At 45.6% G+C, this 20,901-nt stretch overlaps 1 protein-coding gene across 3 annotated transcripts in view; it reads right to left on the reverse strand.

Annotated features, from left to right (window-relative positions):
• Window positions 1-5,974, reverse strand: part of adam19a (ADAM metallopeptidase domain 19a) — a 102,806-nt gene extending 96,832 nt beyond the window's left edge. For 2 of the 3 annotated variants that reach the window (XM_005464023.4, XM_005464022.4), the window contains exon 1: window positions 5,741-5,974. In XM_005464023.4, the coding sequence (XP_005464080.1) occupies window positions 5,741-5,882 (142 nt within the window). In that variant the 5' untranslated portion in view covers window positions 5,883-5,974. Of the gene's footprint in view, window positions 1-5,032; window positions 5,109-5,740 lie in introns of those variants that run through there. The other variant, XM_025899330.1, reaches the window with a different exon arrangement.
• Window positions 5,975-20,901: the final 14,927 nt, after the last annotated feature.

Consider the following 20,901-nt stretch of genomic DNA (forward strand, 5'->3'; position numbering starts at 1 on the left):
CAAGGTTGAAAGAATCAGAATTTAGAATGTCACTAAATTTCCCTCTGCAAGCAAACAATTGCTAATAAATAGCAAACTCTTTGATAAACCATGTGCTAAAAATATGGCAGTGTGGTCAAAATGGGAGAAATTTACACCATGTTGCATTTTTTCAGATGATGTCCACATTTTACATCTCTAAAATTAGAAATATCCTGTCTCAGAGTGACTCTGAAAAAGTAGTTCATGCATTTATTAGGCTGGACAACTTTAATTCATTATTATCAGGGTGTCCTAAAAACTCCCTGAAAATCCTTCAGTTAGTCCAAAATGCTGTAACCGGTATGTCTGTGAAGGTTCTCAGTCATCCAGGTCATCGTAGACAAAGGAGCTTGGAAAGAAAAGCGTCTGGACTCCATTGTCCCTCTCAGCGACTGGACCCACCGAGAGGGGTTACTTTCGGTGGGTTACTCCCACAGAGCTTATATCTGGGACTCTCCACCATTTGACCCTAGAACTGACGAAGCTTCTTGGATGAGGGGTGAAACATCTTCAAGCAGCTTAAAGAAGTCCAGATGCTTTTCTTTCCAAGTTCCTTGGGCTGTAAAGGCCGGTCCGTGAAAATATTGTCGGACATAAACCGGTCCATGACGCAAAAAATGTTGGGGACCTTTTGGTTAATAGACCTCTCTGCATTGAATCATACTTGTTTTTAATCTCTGGCTCTCTTAAATCTGCTCTAAAGACCCATGTTTTCGGTTTGGCTTTTAAACCCAGTATAAAGAGGGTTTTTTTTGTTTTACTATGCATTTTATATTATTCTTTTTATGTTATTAATCTCTGGCTCTCTTCCACAGCATGTCTTTTATCCTGTCTTCCTTCTCTCACCCCAATTGGTCGTGGCAGATGGCCGCTCCTCCCTGAGCCTGGTTCTGCCGGAGGTTTCCTCCTGTTAAAAAGAAGTGTTTTACTTCCCACTGTCAACAAAGTGCTTGCTAAGTGGGGGTCATATGATAGTTGGGTTTTTCTCTGTAGGTATTTTTGTAGGGTCTACCTTACAATATAAAGTGGCTTGAGGCGACTGATGCTGTGATTTGGTTCTATATAAATAAAACCTCATTGAAACTGAATTATACAAAATTTCCTCCTAATTTAAAAAAAAAAAAAGGCCTTACAACTGAAACTACCGTAAATCCCGGACTACAGAGCGCACCTGATTAAAAGCCGCATGCTCTAATTGTAGAAAGAAAGTCAGTTCTGTACTTGTACAGGCCGCACCGGATTTTAAGCCGTATGCGTTTCACTTGTAATATGAGATATTTACACAGAAATATTACACGTGAGGATTTTTAACATTTAATTTAATCCATAAGGTAACATAAACATGGTAACATAAACGTTATGGTAACATACAAAAATACATACTGCAAATGTTTTTTTTCCTCAAACAGCGCCTGTAACACGGCTATCTTTAAGTTTACGTACGTATCGGTAACACAAAAATTACGTTGCTTATGGTTTTTTTACGGAACAGTGCACAAACAACATTACAACGTCTCTTAACAACCGATAAAAATATATACCGTATATATACTACTTATCATTTTGATTGGTCTACTGTTACCAGGCAAAATGTTTTTGGCCGCATGAAAAAAAATATGCATTAGCCGCACGTCAGTATAAGCCGCAGTGTTCACAGTGTGGGAAAAAAGTAGCGGCTTATGACCCGAAAACTACGGTATGTAAAGGGAGTATGAGATAGTTTCCAAATACAGAGATAAATATAATCTGGAACAGAAGGACTTTTCCCAAACACGGGAATACTATAACCGGAATTGGAAGGTTACAGCCTTTAAGGCTTTGTCAACAACATAATCAAACATTTTTATAATTTTGAGCTCAGCCTTTAATTGCACCACAAATAAAGTCATCACGAAGCTGTATGAAACACCAAAGCTAGGAATTATAACATTTGACATGTTAAGGAAAAACTGGGAAAAGAAGCAGGAATTCAATTATTTATTCCATTTTTATTACATACTGACAAATCAGAACAACAGGTACCTCAAAGTAACTGTTGTTGTAAGATAAAAACCCTACAATAATATAAAGAAAACAGAGAAAACCCCAACAATCATATGACCCCTATGACCAAGTGCTTTGGTGACAATGGAAAGGAAAAACTCCCTTTTAACAGGAAGAAACCTCTAGCAGAACCTGGAAGACTGGACAAAGAGATGCTGTGGAAGAGAGTCAGAGATTAATAATAACTAATAACACAGGTCAACAGGTCAAAATCAATAGAGATAAATTCAACTGGGTTTTGTAGTGTTTTTCATGCTGATTTCAGATCTGGGTTTAGTTTTTTCCTAGCACATACAGTTTTTGTGATGAAGCTAGTTATATATTGATGATTGTTGGTATAATTAGTTAAGCGTAATACCAGATTTAACGACAGTTCCCTGTTATTTAATTTTCAGGCAGCATTAATTGCAATTGATTTCAGCTGTTAGTTACCATGCCTAGAAATTGTATAAATCATCCAGACAGTTTCTATTACGTGTGTAGTGCATTCACAACGAAAGCACGTTGTGAATGCACCACACAGACAATTACCACAGACCATAAGAAGATATACAAATTGTACTTTGGCTATCCACTGGGTGACCAGAATAAATTTTGGGCTCCAAATGTCATTTGCAACAGTTGTTCCAATAGACTGTGTGACTGGCTAAATCTGCAAAAGGCAGCAATGCCTTCTTAAAAGTGTAGTTCAAGTAAAACAGCTAACTGATCATCTGCAGAGGAATGGTTTATTTGAAGAGTTTCAGTCAGGTTTCAGAGCTCATCACAGCACAGAAACAGCTTTAGTGAAGGTTACAAATTATCTTCTTATGGCCTCCGGTGGACTCATCTCTGTGCTTGTCCTGCTACACCTCAGTTCAATATTGTTGACCACAATGTTTTATTACTGTGATTAAAGCATGCTGTATGCATTAAAAGCACTGCACAGCAGTGATTGGAATCATATCGAACAGATTCCAATTTGTTCATGTAAATTGAGAGTCTATCTTATGCACCAAGGTTAATTATGGATATCGACAGGGTCCCCTGCTAAGACTAATCCTGTTTACATTATACATGCTTTCCCTAGGAAATATTATTTGAAGGCAAGGCATGCATTTTCATTCCTATGCAGATGAATCACTTTGGTGGCAGTGGGAAGGAAAAAGTCCCTTTTAACAGGAAGAAACCTCCAGAACCAGGCTCAGCGAGGGTGAGAGAAGGAACACAGAATAAAAGACATGCTGTGAGAGAGAGCCAGAGATTAATAACAAGTATGATTCAATGCAGAGAGATCTATTAACACAGAGAGTGAGAAAGGTGACTGAAGAAGAAACACCCAGTGCATCATGGGAATCCTCTTGCAGCCTACATCTATTGCAGCATAACAAAGGGAGCATTCAGGGTCACCTGGTCCAGCCCTAACTATATACTTTAGCAAAAAGGAAAAGTTTGAAGCCTAATCTTAAAAGTAGAGATACTGTCTGTCTCCTGAATCCAAACTGGAAGCTGGTTTCACAGAAGAGGGGCCTGAAAACTGAAGGCTCTGCCTCCCATTCTACTTTTAAATACTTTAGGAACAACAAGTAAGCCTGCAAGAGTGAAGTGCTCTAATGGGGTGATATGGTATTATAAGGTCATTAAGATAAAACGGGGCCTGATTATTTAAGACCTTGTACGTGAGGAGCAGAATTTTGAATTCAATTGTGGATTTAACAGGGAGCCAACGAAGGGACGCCAATATACGCGAAATCTGCTCTCTCTTTCTAGTCCCTGTCAGGACTCTTGCTGCAGCATTTTGGATTAATTGAAGGCTTTTCAGGAAGTTTTTAGGACATCCTGATAATAATCAATTACAGTAGTCCAGCCTAGAAGTAATAAATGCACGAACAAGCATGAACAGTCCTACATATTTGTTTGCAGGTTGTTGTTTAGAGCGACCTCCGCTGGTTTCCTCTTTTCTGGCGCAAAGTGGGAGATAAACAAACAAGAGAGACGGGACTTGCGTCAGAAAAGCCGATCAGCTGATCACTAATCAGTTTCATGATTGAAGTAGCAACAGCAGGGGGAGAGAATGAGAGAAGAAGAGGCAGCTGACAGCGTAGAGACGCAGAATAACTCCAGCCTTGTGTCTTTGTCCATTCTAGCTGAAGTACGGGACAAACTGTGTTCCTTTTCAGCTCAATACGAAACACGTAATATTTTCTCTGAATACGAGACGATTCCATTTTTTACGGGACGGTTGGGAACTCTACTAACTAACCTTATGAATAAAATAAAGTTCACTATCAGTAACATCATAGCACCCACCCAGCTGTATAGAAACCATGCTAGCTAGTACACAGTAGGAGTTATTGTAACTGACTTTAAAAAGTCAGCACAACGAAAATAAACTAAACATAAACTTGGGTTATATCTGACCCAGATAGACTGCAGGTCATAACTTCTTACCTGAAGTTCAGTTCACCTGACACTCGAACCGGCGGCCGCCTCGGGTCTCTCCTCCTCCTGCCTCCCCTTTCCCTCACCCACCTGCTGGCCTCTGTGGAAGCTCCGCCATAGCCACCACCAAACAGCTGAGTTATTTTTACACATCGGCCAGCATCTGGCCAATCCACCGCCTTTCATTGTTTATACCGTTACAAAAAAGCAAACAAACAAAAAAAACATCAACCCATAAAAAACGGGCAAATGCGGGCTATGCCCTATGGCCAGTCCAGCTGTGTAAAAGCCACTTTTATACTACACAAAAAAGAAAGAACTCAAACATCGAAGACTGATGCACTCGGTTACTTAACGAAATAACACTAACTCAGTTTACACACCTGGCAGCTACACTGTATTAATAACATATTATTCATGATTATCATCATCATCATTAATAATTTTATTTCAGTTACTATTGTTACTTCTAAAATTAGTAGTAGCAGTGGACGCATCATATCATATCATCAATTTACCAATAAATTAGCCGTTTCTTCTCTCATACCATCCATAATCATCCATAAATCCAGCAGTGTGGGAGCCAGCTTGTTGGCTCCGGGCTGCATCGGTCCGCCTATCCTCCAGCGACTCTCTGAAGCCTGCCTTTTATGGGCAGCGCACGAAGATGGACCAGCCTCATTCTGACGGCTCACACATGTGAGTTCCTCTAAAGACGTTACTGAGTTGTAACAAACTGAGCACACTTGTAAAGGAGGTCATGGCATACTCCTGAGTCCCCTCGCCGTGTTGGGGAGATGCGGAAATACGTTCAGACGATGCCACAGTTAGAATCTGACCTGCTCACAATAACTCGTTTACGCCTGGAACACATCTGGCCTCTGATTTCCTAAACATGGCGAGTCTTTGGTAGATTTCAGTAGAAGAGCCCCCTCCCCCAGTAACATCACATCTGCCACCCAGAACTGGAAGGGTGGTGGAAACTAACAGATGTCGCACTGCCGCTGCAGTCAGTGGCATACTCCTGAGTCCAGGACACCCAGCAAAGGTCTGCAGGTCATGTGCTGGCCGTTGGTAACAGCGATGATAACATCTTTTTTCACTGAAACGTCTTCACACAGACCAAAAATGCGGTCTTCTGTGTGTCAAAGTGACATATTTCTTGCTTAAACTAAAGCCTTCTGACAGAGGCAGGCGCTTTTAAGGGTCAACAGCAACTGTTAGGCACAACAAGTTTCTTAGGCTGTGCTCTTACCTCGCTCTCCGTGTCTATGGGCTCCGTGTCTGGGGGCTCCTTCCACTGCGCCGTTCAGCACCAGGAAACAAAGAAGAGCGAGCACACGTCCACACTGTGCCGAGGATGTGTGGGCATTTTTCTGCCTGTGTTTACTATACATTCCTGTGACCCTCGATACTGCCAGCGTTCTTCAACTGTGCCTCCCTACCGACTCATCCGACCGTCAAATACTCAGGACAAGAAACCACTTCCTGTCCGAACCACCAAAGTAAAACCGAGCTCCAAACAGCCCCGAATACAGGAAAGATCATGTACAAAAGCTTATGAAGCCCAGCAAATGTTACTTAATGAAAGTAACATTTGTCGTTTACGGAAACAGGCATTACTGATAAACACTCACATACAAATGGAAAAAAAAAAAAAATGTTTTCTGTCATTATTATATGACAGAAAACATTATAACTCTTATCCTCTTAAAGCAGGCTTGACTTTCTCCGAAAAGGTTCATTGGACATCATGACTTTAGGACCTCATATGGTCAGTTGTGTGCCTATTCACTAATCTCCAATTAGTGAAAGTACCACAGGTAGATGCCAATAAAGTCGTAGAAACATTTGACAGATGTTCAGATCAGTGTCATGGCAAAAGGAACCTAACCCTAAATCTGTGAATATTTATGTGCATATTATATTTTTTGTTTTTTATTTTTAATACATTTTCAACAATTTCAAGCAAACCTTTTTCACTTTGTCATTGTGGAGCAAAGTTGTGTAGAATTTTAAGGTGAAAAATTATCAAATCCACTTGGAGTAAACCTGAAACATGACAAAATGTGGAACAAATGAATTATTGTGAGTACTTTCTGGACTTTCTTTTCATAATAATTCATAATAAACCATTACGAAGACAGCTATAAATCTGTTTGTTTTTAAAAACACACACAAGAAAACAAGTTTAAGCGAAAGTAAACTGATTAAAGCCTAGTAACAATCATTTTCACCATCCAATAAAATCTGCCCTACAGCCTTCTTCAAGGTCAAAACAAAATAAACACGATCAAAAAACTTTTTTTACTTCATAATTCAAAACATTTAAACACATTTTACTAAACAATTACATTCATTCTAAACATGTGCATAATCCACATAAAAATATTATTCAATATAATAATTATAATCAAATTTATGACAAGTATGATAAAATGGTTTTCAACAGAGGAAATAGCTTTCACTACAATTCAGTTTTCTTTGTGTGGTGCCAAATCAAAAAATGTGAAAGAATGGCACTCCAGCTTGGTGGAGTTCGAATATCTGTTTCTTTCAGAAGATTCAGATCACGTGCCTCCCAGCTGCTTGTATAGATGGCAACATAGAAAAAAATTCTGGGTTTAATTCTATCCATACCCCAGCTACAGCCGCATGCTGCTTTTATGTTCACTCTCTTTGTCTTTGGAATTGTGGCAAGGATTGTGACTTAGCCAGCAGGAGGCGAGTCCTGAATATGTCAGATTTATTTCACTTCATCTTTTCTGCAACGCCGTCACTCCAGTATTTTTGTCATGCCGGGGAGAGAGTGGATGCTGAGATGCAACACAGATGACTTTCGTTTTTTGCAGGTCCTCTGTTTTGTTGGGAGGACATTGCCACATGTTATGCTGAAAGTGCAGACAGTGTTTTAACAGTCAACTTTGTGTCACAGTAAATTTTATCACGTGCAATAAAACAGTGACATTGATGAGTGTTTTTGAGCCCCAGAATGAAGTACAGAGAGCACAAAAGCTCCTAGAAACATAAAATGTACTGTGTTCAGTCTGCTGCCTGATTCAGTAACAAGAAATCCAGTGTGCTGATCACAGAGCTTTATAGATACGGTTGGTGTCATCTTTTAATTACTGATCAGTCGGCTCGGTTCACTCTGGCACAGCTGGCTGCCGGCAGAGCCCACGGGCACACCACTGCAGCCCCCTCTGGCTTCTGCTCCCTGGCTCCTGGGTGACCCCTGGTCTGGGGCTCTCCTCAGCTCTTCCCAGGAGGGTGGCAAGGATGCCCCTCCGGTGGTCCTCCTTGGGCTCTCGCACTCTGGGGTCTCTGGACGTTTGGGGCCTGGATCTCCTCCATGCCTGCTTCATGCCCTGGTGGACAGGGTTATGGCTCCCTATACCCTCTAGCAGATTGTTACATGGAGAAACCTTTTGAATACAAGCGCGCTCATCCACACAGGTGTGCACACGGGTGTTCACTGTTCATAAACACAAACTACAACTTTCTTGGCTGCTACCTCAAAGCACATTGCAGCTGTCGGTCCTGCGTGCTGTACAACAACATTCAAAATTTAGTATTTACTGTTATTTACAGTACCCCTGGACTGAAAGACCGGGGTGGTGGTCCCCATCTTTAAGAAAGAGGACCGGAGGGTGTGCTCCAACTACAGGGGAGCCACAGTCCTCAGCCTTCCTGGGAAAGTCTATGCCAGGGTGCTGGAGAGGAGAGTATGTCTCTTAGTCGAACCTCGGATACAGGAGGAACAATGCGGTTTTCGTCCTGGTCGTGGAACACTGGATCAGCTCTTTATCCTCTCGAGGATACTTGAGGACGCATGGGAGTTTGCCCAACCAGTCTACATGTGTTTCATGGACTTGAAGAAGGCATTCGACCATGTCCCTCGGGGGTCCTGTGGGGGGTGCTCCAGGAGTATGGGGTGTCTGGCCCATTGCTACGGGCCATTCAGTCCATATACAACTGTTGCAAGAGCTTGGTCCGCATAGCCAGCAATAAGTCGAACTCGTTCCTGGTGGGTGATGGGCTCCGCCAGGGCTGCCCTTTGTCACCGATTCTGTTCATAATTTTTATTGGCAGATCCTGAGACTCCTGGTCTCAGGATCTCATCTCTGCTTTTTGCAGATGATGTGGTTCTGTTGGCTTCATCAGGTGAAGGCCTCCAGCTCGCCTTGGAAAGGTTCACAGCCGAGTGTGAAGTGGTAGGAATGAGAATCAGCACCTCCAAATCTGAGGCAATGGTCCTCAGCCAGAAAAGGGTGGAGTGCCCACTCCGGGTCAGGGACGAGTTCCTGCCCCAAGTGGAGGACTTTAAGTATCTCAGGGTCTTGTTCACGAGTGATGGGAGAAGGGAGCGGGAGATCGACAGACGGATTGGTGCAGCGGCCGCAGTGACAAAGATGCCTCCTGGGCGAGGTTTTCTGGGCATGTCCCACCGGGAGTAAGCCCCGGGGCAACCCAGGACATGCTGGAGAGATTATATCTCTCAGCTGGCCTGGGAACGCCTTGGTGTTCCCCCGGACAAGCTGGAGGAGGTGGCTGGGGAGAGGGAGGTCTGGGCTTCTCTGCTTGGGCTGCTGCCCCCACGACCTGGCCCCAGATAAGCGGAAGAAAATGGATGGATGGATGGATGGGTGTTATTTACACTTAGCTAGATTAATGCGATGGTGTTGTGTTTATTATGTTTTTCTCTTTTTTCGCTTGTTTTCTCTCTTTTTTTTTTCTCAACAGGTGATCTGGGAGATTTTTTTTTCTTTTTAAGTGACCTTCCCCTCTGTTTTTCTTTTCCCTTATCTTTCTTTCTCCCTTTCCTATCCCCCAGCCATGTCTGTCCCGTCTGTAACAACTGAAAATGAAATAAAATAAAATAAAAAATAACAACAAAGGTCGATCAAATGGACCAATACGGCAAGGCCGTGATGATCCACTTGGTAAAGTAAATCTGTTGGGTATCTTTTGTGGGCTTCAGACAATAATTCTGACGGCTAAAGAACCAAACGGGACAGGCAAAAAAAAAAAAAAATACTGATCAGTTCTTTCCTCCTTCTTCCAGTCTATACTGTCTCTACATGTACTGGGCATGCTATGTGGTATATCAATATTACTTCAGCACCATGAAAACAGATTCTCTTCTAATATTATTAGCAGACTTGTCAAGGAATGGTGACACGCTTCTCATAAGACACACCCAGTTTTATCAAACAGGGCTTAGTTAGATTCCCAAATGACAGAAAGTCTGCCTGAAGTTTACCACTCTGCTGCTAAAATACAAGTTACTTAAATACAAGTCACTTGTTGCAAAGCACAGAAGCATAGAGTTATTATGAAGTATCCTGGTGAGAGAGATACTGTTTATTTGAATTATCACATCTCAAGAGGAAGCATGCCTCCCTCAGCCAATTTAGAATTTGCCCCGTAGGCCGCCAGTCTTTTGCAGAGTAGACAATTAAAGAACAGTGAAGAGATAATGGCCTTTGTTTGTCTCTTGCTGCTGGATAATCAATTTTCATACTAAGTATTTGTATTGGAGAGCCTTTGTTTTTTGGAGGAATGCAGTGTTTTTTCTACAGCTGTTCACACCCCAAATGTTACAAATACTTTGAACTTTATTTCGCATCACCGGAAAGATCATATTACCATTATTGCAACATTTTTGGTGCTTATGAATAATGTTCAGCAAAACATGTCTGGGAGAAGATTATGGACAATTCTTGAGGGAATTTATGAATCACTGAGAAATGTCAACTGAGAGAACATTTTAAGCAGAGCGGAATGTCAAGGTGAACAACAAGTGCTATATACATTACGTATTGTATATAAAAGTTCAGGTAATGGGAATCCAGGGAAGGGTGAACACGTCCAACTCTACTTCTCACTTACACGTCCCCACTTGAACTGCGCCAATGTTCGCTCACGAACACTCTCACACAACGTCTAGGGAAACAGGGAAGGGTCCAGGAAGGTCTGTACATGGAGAAGAGAAAACAGTTTAGAAATCCTCAGAAGCAGAAGGAAAACATGATAAACTAGAGAGAGCTGGGGCTACACTGACTAAAGCAGTACAACAAGCCAGCGGTGAGTATCACAGGTCTGCTACTTTAACTAGCACCTGGAGACACAGGGGTGATGACCACAGGTGCGATGGCCAAAGGTGGGAACCCAAAAATGCCCAAGCAGGGAGGAGTGGGGAGGAGAGAGAGGAGAAAACAAACATACACCAAAAACAATAAAAAGCATGGACGGGAAACCAGAGAGGACTGGAAGACCATGACACTGAAGCATGGGGTCATTATGGGTTTAGCTGGATGGCCATATCTTGAATGTTGTCAGTAAATGTTTGAACACTGTAAAACCACAGGATACAAGTAGGTTTAGTGGACTCTGAAACTTTTACTAACATTTTAAATGTTTATCTTGATCATCTCATTACTGAGAGTCTTACACAAACCCCTGGATCTCAAGAATCCTGGTAGTTTGGTAGTTTGAGAGGGAGAGGGATGAGAGTTCAGCAGTGGAGAGTGTCATGATCCGGCTGTGTGCAGGCAGGAATTGGACCCAAACGCAAACTCACTGGAAACAGAACTGAACTCAAAATGGCAGTTTTTATTGTTGAACAGAAAACTCTACAAAACCTAAACTGGGACAAATCTAACAAAACACACACAGGGAGTGACACACAGCACAAGGGAGATCACAACACTGACACAGAGAAACACAGGGCTTAAATACACTGGGAAATAACGAGGGGAATGAGACACAGAAGGGGAGCACAGCTGGGAGAAATTGGACATAACGAGACCCAAGGGAAGCGAAACTCAGTACATTCACGTAGGACACAAACCTTCAAAGTAAAACAGGAAATGTAACATGGACGCGGACTTGACTAGGGGAGACAGAGCAACTAAGAAACACAGAGACCAACAAAAAGGAGACAGAGGGCAGCTACGCACCTGGAGGGGCGTGATTGGAAGGAATGGCCCCTGGATCTGAACCTGAGCGGTGTTTTGTTATTGGACTTCTGTGCAAACCACAGTTTGGCTATGACGAACACCATGTTCGAACATAAGAGTGTCCATAAGTGCACGCGGCACCAGGACACTCTAGGCCACAGGTCGATGATCAATTTTGTAATCGTATCACCAGACCTAAGGCCGTATGTTTTGGACACCCGGGTAAAGAGAGGGGCTGAGCTGTGAACTGATCACCACCTGGTGGTCAGCATCTCCATTGCCGAAGCCGCTGCACTGAGCTGCGGCCAAAAGGTCGTTGGTGCCTGTCGTGGTGGTAATCCCCAACCAAATGGTGGACACCAGAGGTGAGGGGAGCCACCAAGGTGAAGAAGGAGTCCTACCGGGCTTGGTTAGCCTGTGGGACTCCGGAGGCAGCTCATAGGTACCGACAGGCCAAATGGAACGCGGCGCGGGCGGTGGCTGAAGCAAAAACTCAGGTGTGGGAGGAGTTTGGAGAGGCCATGGAAGAAGACTTTCGGACTGCCTTGAAGAGATTTTGGCAAACCGTCAGGCTTTGGATACTGTAGCACCTGTGAAAAATAAGGCCTCAAACCAGAAGTACCTGACTCCGTGGTATATTTCTCAAACACGTAGCCTAAAGCAGATAACTCGTAAGCTGGAGAGGAAATGGCATGTCACAAGAAGATCATCATTTAGCCTGGAGAAATAGTTTGTTGCTTTATAAGAAAGCCCTCCGCAAAGGACCATCTTACTATTCATCACTGATTGAAGAAAATAAGAACAACCCTAGGTTTCTGTTCAGCACTGTAGCCAGGCTGACAAAAAGTCAGAGCTCTATTGAGCCAACCATCTCTTTAACGTTAACTAGTAATGACTTCATGAACTTCTTCACAAATAAAATTTTAATCATTAGAGAAAAAATTACCAATAATCATCTCACAGATGTAATATTATCTACAGCTACTTTTAGTACCATTGATGTTAAGTTAGACTCTTTTTCTGCAATTGATCTTTCTGAGTTAACTTCAATAATTACTTCCTCCAAACCATCAATATGTCTTTTAGACCCCATTCCTACAAAATTGATTAATTAATTCTTCAATCTTAAATATGATCAACCTATCTCTAATAATCGGCTATGTACCACAGGCCTTCAAGCTGGCTGTAGTTAAACCGTTTCTTAAAAAGCCATCTCTAGACCCAGCTGTCTTAGCTAATTATAGGCCAATCTCCAACCTTCCTTTCATATCAAAAATCCTTGAAAGAGTAGTTGTCAAACAGCTAACAGATCATCTGCAGAGGAATGGCTTATTTGAAGAGTTTCAGTCAGGTTTCAGAGCTCATCACAGCACAGAAACAGCTTTAGTGAAGGTTACAAATGATCTTCTTATGGCCTCTGACAGTGGACTCGTCTCTGTGCTTGTCCTGCTAGACCTCAGTGCAGCGTTCGATACTGTTGACCATAATATTCTGTTAGCGTGATTAGAGCACACTCTAGGTATTACACTTACTGTGCTGCAGTGGTTTGTATCATATCTATCTAATAGACTCCAATTTGTGCATGTAAATGGAGAGTCCTCTTCACACACTAAGGTCTAGGCTAGGACCAATTCTGTTTACATTATACATGCTTCCCTTAGGCAGTATCATTAGAAGACATACATAGTATACATTTTCACTGCTATGTAGATGACACCCAACTCTATCTGTCCATGAAGCCAGATAACACAGACCAATTAGTTAAACTGCAGGAATGTCTTAAACACATAAAGAGCTGAATGGCTGCTAACTTTCTGCTTCTTAATTCAGATAAAACTGAGGTTATTGTACTCGGCCCTGAAAATCTTAGAAATATGGTATCTAACCAGATTCTTACTCTGGATGGCATTACCTTGGCGTCTAGTAACACTGTGAGTAACCTTGGAATCATTTTTGACCAAGACATGTCCTTCAATCCACATATTAAACAAATATGTAAGACTGCTTTCTTCCACTTGCGCAACATCTCTAAAATTAGAAATATCCTGTCTCAGAGTGATGCTGGAATACTAGTTCATGCATTTATTACTTCCAGGTTGGACTACTGTAATTCATTATTATCAGGATGTCCTAAAAACTCCCTTCAATTAATCCAAAATGAAATGCTGCAGCAAGGGTCCTGACAGGGACTAGAAAGAAAGAGCATATTTCTCCTGTATTGGCGTCCCTTCATTGGCTCCCTGTTAAATCCAGAATTGAATTCAAAATCCTGCTACTCACATACAAGGTCTTAAATAATCAGGCCCCATCTTATCTTAATAACCTTGTAGTACCATATCACCCCATTAGAGCACTTCGCTCTTGCACTGCAAGCTTACTTGTTGTTCCTAGAGTATTTAAAAGTAGAATGGGAGCGAGAGCCTTCAGTTTTCAGGCCCCTCTTCTGTGAAACCAGCTTCCCATTTGGATTTGGGAGACAGACTCTATCTCTACTTTTAAAATTAGGCTTCAAACTTTCCTTTTTGCTAAAGCATATAGTTAGGGCTGGACCAGGTGACCCTGAATCCTCCTTTAGTTATGCTGCAATAGACGTAGGCTGCCAGGGGATTCCCATGATGCATTGAGTTTTTCCTTTCCAGTCACCTTTCTCACTCACTATGTGTTAATAGACCTCTCTGCATTGAATCATACTTGTTATTAATCTCTGTCTCTCTTCCACAGCATGTCTTTATCCTGCCTTCCTTCTCTCACCCCAACCGGTCACAGCAGATGGCTGCCCCTCCCTGAGCCTGGTACTGCCGGAGGTTTCTTCCTGTTAAAAGGGAGTTTTTCCTTCCCACTGTAGCCAAAGTGCTTGCTCATAGGGGGTAATATGATTGTCGGGTTTTTCTCTGTATCTATTATTGTAGGATCTACTGTACAATATAAAGCACCTTGAGGCAACTGTTGTTGTGATTTGGCGCTATAAAAATAAAATTGAATTGAATTGAAAATTCAACCGAGAAAATTGTTGGGCGGTGGAAGGAATACTTTGAGGACCTCCTCAATCGCACTGGCATGTCTTCCGTGAAGGAAGCAAAGTCTGGGGACGAAGGGGATGATCCGCCAATCTCTGGGGGCGAGGTCACTGAGGCAGTTAACTCCGTGGTGGCAGAGCCCCTGGAGTGGATGAGGTCTGCCCCGAGTTCCTGAAGGCTCTAGATGTTGTAGGGCTGTCTTGGTTGACTCGCCCCTACAATGTTGCGTGGAGATCAGGGGCAGTACCCCTGGATTGGGAGACCGGGGTAGTGGTTCCGATCTTTAACCCTTTAAGACAGGTCGGAGCGGGCACGCTCCAGTTTGTGTAACTATTTTTAAATCCCTGTAGAACTGCAACTGCATAAGCTAGCGCAATAATTTTTTTACATATGAAACTGGAAGAGTAGTACTTAGATATTATGCCATCAGTTTGTCCTAGGTCAAGCTTTCCTTACACATATAGCGTTGCAAAAATTACATAAAAGTACTTGCAGAAACAAAAACATAATATTCCAAAAACACCTTTTGCCGCTCCTATCAGCTGTTCATAACACTTCCCACGTTGGGATAGACATCCGCGCGAACTATCGCATGTCCGCCATTACCTGCCCAAAACCGGAAGTGGCTGGTTGAGGCCACTTCCTGAGGACATCTAAATTTTGTTAGAGCCTGTGCTGCTTGCTGAGGTGATCTTCACCACAAAAACGAGCCTGTGCTGATGGCTGAAACACACCAGAGCCTGTACTACTTGCAAAACGAAAACTGAGCATCATCGGGGGCTGTGCTGCTGGTTCAGGCCATCCACAACATACCAGGGCCTGTGCTGCTAGCAAAAACAAAATTGACTGTCAACATTGCCTTTGGTACTGCTGAGGCCATCTACAGCACATCAGGGCCTGAGGTGCTGGCTGAGGCCATCTACATTACACCTGGGCCTGTGCTGGTAGCATAAAGCAAACTAAACCTCACCAAGGCCTGTGCTGCTGGCTGAGGCCATCTACAGCACACCAGGGCCTCTGATGCTAGCAAAAACAAAAGTGACCGTCACCAGGGCATTTGCTTCCTGCTGAGACCATCTACAGCACACAAGGGCCTGTGCTGCTGGCTGAGGCCACCACATTACATCAGGGCCTGTGGTGCTAGATGATGGCATCCACATTACACCAGGGCCTGCGCTGCTGGCTGACGTCATGTACATTTCACCAGAGCCTGTGGTGCTGGCAGATACCATCCATATCACACCAGGGCCTGTGCTTCCTGTGAGACCATCTTCACCACACCAGGGCCTGTGCTGCTGGCTGATGCCATCCACATTACACCAGAGCCTGTGCTTCTGGCTGAGACCAACTACATTTCACCAGGGCCTGTGCTGCTGGCTGATACCATCCATATTACACCAGAGCCAGTGCTTCCTGTGAGGCCATCTTCACCACACCAGAGCCTGCGCTGCTGGCTGACGTCATCTACATTTCACCAGAGCCTGTGGTGCTGGCTGACACCATCCATATCACACCAGGGCCTGTGCTTCCTGTGAGGCCATCTTCACCACACCAGGGCCTGTGCTGCTGGCTGATGCAATCCATTTTACACCAGAGTCAGTGCTTCCTGTGAGGCCATCTTCACCACACCAGGGCCTGTGCTGCTGGCTGATGCCATCCACATTGCACCAGGGCCTGTGCTTCTGGCTGAGGCCGTCTTCACGACACCAGGGCCTGTGGTGCTGGCTGATGCCATCTATATTTTACCAGGGCCTGTGGTGCTGGCTGACACCATCCATATCACACCAGGGCCTGTGCTTCCTGTGAGGCCATCTTCACCACACCAGGGCCTGTGCTGCTGGCTGATGCAATCCATTTTACACCTGGGTCTGTGCTTCTGGCTGAGGGCAACTACATTTCACCAGCGCCTGTGCTGCAGGCTGATACCATCCATATTACACCAGAGTCAGTGCTTCCTGTGAGGCCATCTTCACCACACCAGGGCCTGTGGTGCTGGCTGATACCATCCACATTACACCAGAGCCTGTGCTTCCTGTGAGGCCATCTTCACCACACCAGGGCCTGTGGTGCTGGCTGATGCCATCTATATTTCACCAGGGCCTGCGGTGCTGGCTGAAGCCATCCACATTACACCAGGGCCAGTGCTTCTGGCTGAGGCCGTCTTCACCACACCAGGCCCAGTGGTGCTGGCCGAGGCCATCCACATTATACCAGGGCCTGCGCTGCTGGCTGACGTCATCTACATTTCACCAGAGCCTGTGGTGCTGGCTGATACCATCCACATTACACCAGGACCTGTGCTTCCTGTGAGGCCATCTTCACCACACCAGGGCCTGTGGTGCTGGCTGATGGCATCCACATTACACCAGGGCCTGTGCTGCTGGCTGATACCATCCATATTACATTCTCTGATGTCTCCTTCCTCAACGAACTCAACAACTTTTATGCTCGTTTTGAGCGAGGGAACCCCACGACCACAACCAAAACAGACACGACGCCAGACCACCAACCTCTGACTCTCTCCCCCACCGATGTAGGAGCGGTGCTGAGCAGGATCAATGTCCACAAGGCTGCAGGTCCTGATGGCATCCCCGGGCGTGTTCTCAGAGCGTGTTCTGGGGAGCTTGCAGGAGTCCTGACAGACATATTCAACCTGTCCTTGGCCCACGCTGTGGTACCGGCCTGCTTCAAAACCACCTCCATCGTCCCGATACCCAAAAACTCCAACCCATCTAGCCTCAATGACTACCGCCCAGTAGCACTCACCCCCATCATCACTAAGTGCTTAGAGCAGCTGGTCTTAGCACACTTCAAATCCTGTCTCCCCCCCACCCTGGACCCCCACCAATTTGCATACCGCCAGAACAGGAGCACAGAGGATGCAGTCTCCATTGCACTGCACTCTGTCCTCTCACACCTGGACAACAACAACACCTACGCCAGAATGCTGTTTATAGACTTCAGTTCAGCATTCAATACAATCCACCCCTCACAAATCATCAGGAAACTGACAGACCTGGGCATCAGTTCCCTCATCTGCAAATGGTTACTGGACTTCCTGACCAACCGCCCCCAACATGTCCAACTGGATAACCGCTGCTCATCAACAATCACAATGAACACCGGGGTACCACAAGGCTGTGTGATGAGCCCTTTCCTCTACTCCCTCTTCACCCATGACTGCAGACCTGCTGATGGTTCTAACACCATCATTAAGTTTGCAGATGACACCACGGTGATTGGCCTCATCAGCGACAACGATGAGACCGCCTACAGGGAGGAGGTGGATCATCTGGCTGAGTGGTGCGACACAAACAACCTGCTGCTTAACACCGAGAAGACCAAGGAGCTCATCGTGGACTACAGGAGGAATGCTGACCCACATCCACCCATCCACATTAAGGGGACGGCTGTGGAGCGTGTGAGCAGCTTCAAGTTCCTGGGAGTCCACATCTCCGAGGATCTCACCTGGACAACCAACTGCTCCAAGCTGGTCAAGAAGGCTCACCAGCGCCTCTTCTTCTTGAGGACTCTGAGGAAGAACCACCTGTCCTCAGACATCCTGGTGAACTTCTACCGCTGCACCATCGAGAGCATCCTGACCAACTGTATAACAGTCTGGTACGGGAACTGCTCTGCCTCGGACCGGAAGGCGTTGCAGAGGGTCGTGAAAACTGCCCAGCACATCGCCGGAGCACCACTTCCTGCCATAAAGGACATCTACAGGAAGCAATGTCTGAAAAGGGCTGGGAAAATCATCAAAGACCCCAGTCACCCATCACATGGACTCTTCACCCTCCTGCCCTCTGGGAGGCGCTACAGGAGCCTCCGGACTAAGACCACCAGGTACCGGAACAGCTTCTTCCCCACAGCTGTCAGACTCCTGAACTCTGCCTCCTGACATCTGACCCACGTTAAACTCATGGACTGAACATACACACACCCACAACCACTAGCACTTTATCACTATCACAATTATCCTAACTGCACTACTGTATAGTTCTGTGTGAATATCATTCTGTACATATGATAATTTTTCAATCCTACAACTGTTTATAACTTGCATAGTTCACATTTCTGTATAACTGTATATCTCAGATTTCTGTATAGTTTTTATTTCATATTTATATCCTGTTCATAGCCTGTACATAGCTTGTACTCACTACAGCCTGTACATACTTATAGTTATAGAATATTCATAACATACTTCACACTGTGTATATTATAACATACCATAATAGACCCATTTCTGTAATATACTTACACATCTATATTATTGCAAATATATATTGTAATATATCTATATCACGGCTAAAGCACTTCTGGATGGATGCAAACTGCATTTCGTTGCCCTGTACCTGTGACATGTGCAATGACAATAAAGTTGAATTCTATTCTATTCTATTCTATTCTATTCTATTCTATTCTATTACACCAGAGGCAGTGCTTCCTGTGAGGCCATCTTCACCACACCAGGGCCTGTGGTGCTGGCTGATGCCATCTATATTTCACCAGGGCCTGCGGTGCTGGCTGAAGCCATCCACATTGCACCAGGGCCTGTGCTTCTGGCTGAGGCCGTCTTCACGACACCAGGCCCTGTGGTGCTGGCTGATACGATCCACATTACACCAGAGCATGTGCTTCCTGTGAGGCCATCTTCACCACCCCAGGGCCTCTGGTGCTGGCTGATGCCATCCACATTACACCAGAGACTGTGGTGCTGGCTGACACCATCAATATCACACCAGGGCCTGTGCTTCTGGCTGATGCCATCCATTTTACACCTGGGTCTGTGCTTCTGGCTAAGGCCAACTACATTACACCAGGGCCTGTGCTGCTGGCTGATACCATCCATATTACACCAGAGCCAGTGCTTCCTGTGAGGCCATCTTCACCACACCAGAGCCTGCGCTGCTGGCTGATGTCATCTAAATTTCACCAGAGCCTGTGGTGCTGGCTGACACCATCCATATCACACCAGGGCCTGTGATTCCTGTGAGGCGATCTTCACCACACCAGGGCCTGTGGTGCTGGCTGATACCATCCATATTACACCAGAGCCAGTGCTTCCTGTGAGGCCATCTTCACCACACCAGGGCCTGAGGTGCTGGCTGATGCCATCCACATTACACCAGAGCCTGTGCTTCCTGTGAGGCCATCTTCACCACACCAGGGCCTGTGGTGCTGGCTGAGGCCATCTATATTTCACCAGGGCCTGCGGTGCTGGCTGACGTCACCTACATTTCACCAGGGCCTGTGCTGCTGACTGACACCATCCATATTACACCAGAGCCAGTGCTTCCTGTGAGGCCATCTTCACCACACCAGGGCTTGTGCTTCTGGCTGAGGCCGTCTTCACCACACCAGGCCCTGTGGTGCTGGCCGAGGCCATCCACATTATACCAGGGCCTGCGCTGCTGGCTGACGTCATCTACATTTCACCAGGGCCTGTGGTGCTGGCTGATACCATCCATATCACACCAGGGCCTGTGCTTCTGGCTGAGGGCAACTACATTACACCAGGGTCTGGGCTTGTGGCCGATGCCATCCATTTTACACCTGGGTCTGTCCTTCTGGTTGAGGCCAACTACATGACACCAGGGTCGGGACTTCTGGCTGATGCCATCCATTTTACACCTGGGTCTGTGCTTCTGGCTGAGGCCAACTACATTTCACCAGGGCCTGTGCTGCTGGCTGATACCATCCATATTACACCAGGGCCAGTGCTTCCTGTGAGGCCATCTTCACCACACCAGGGCCTGTGGTTCTGGCTGATGCCATCCACATTGCACATGGGCCAGTGCTTCTGGCTGAGGCCGTCTTCACCACACCAGGCCCTGTGGTGCTGGCCGAGGCCATCCACATTATACCAGGGCCTGCGCTGCTGGCTGACGTCATCTACATTTCACCAGCGCCTGTGCTTCTGGCTGAGACCAAATGCATTTCACCAGGGCCTGTGCTGCTGGCTGATACCATCCATATTACACCAGAGCCAGTGCTTCCTGTGAGGCCATCTTCACCACACCAGGGCCTGCACTGCTGGCTGACGTCATCTACATTTCACCAGAGCCTGTGGTGCTGGCTGATACCATCCATATCACACCAGGGCCTGTGCTTCCTGTGAGGCCATCTTCAGCACACCAGGGCCTGTGGTGCTGGCTGAGGCCATCCACATTACACCAGAGCCTGTGCTTCCTGTGAGGCCGTCTTCACCACACCAGGCCCTGTGGTGCTGGCTGATACCATCCACATTACACCAGGGCCTGTGCTTCCTGTGAGGCCATCTTCACCACACCAAGCCTGTGGTGCTGGCTGATGCCATCCACATTACACCAGGGCCTGTGCTTCTGGCTGATGCCTTCCATTTTACACCAGAGCCAGTGCTTCCTGTGAGGCCATCTTCACCACACCAGAGCCTGTGCTTCCTGTGAGGCCAT

Source organism: Oreochromis niloticus, linkage group LG3 (genome assembly GCF_001858045.2).
Source record: "Oreochromis niloticus isolate F11D_XX linkage group LG3, O_niloticus_UMD_NMBU, whole genome shotgun sequence".
Classification (NCBI taxonomy): domain Eukaryota; kingdom Metazoa; phylum Chordata; class Actinopteri; order Cichliformes; family Cichlidae; genus Oreochromis; species Oreochromis niloticus.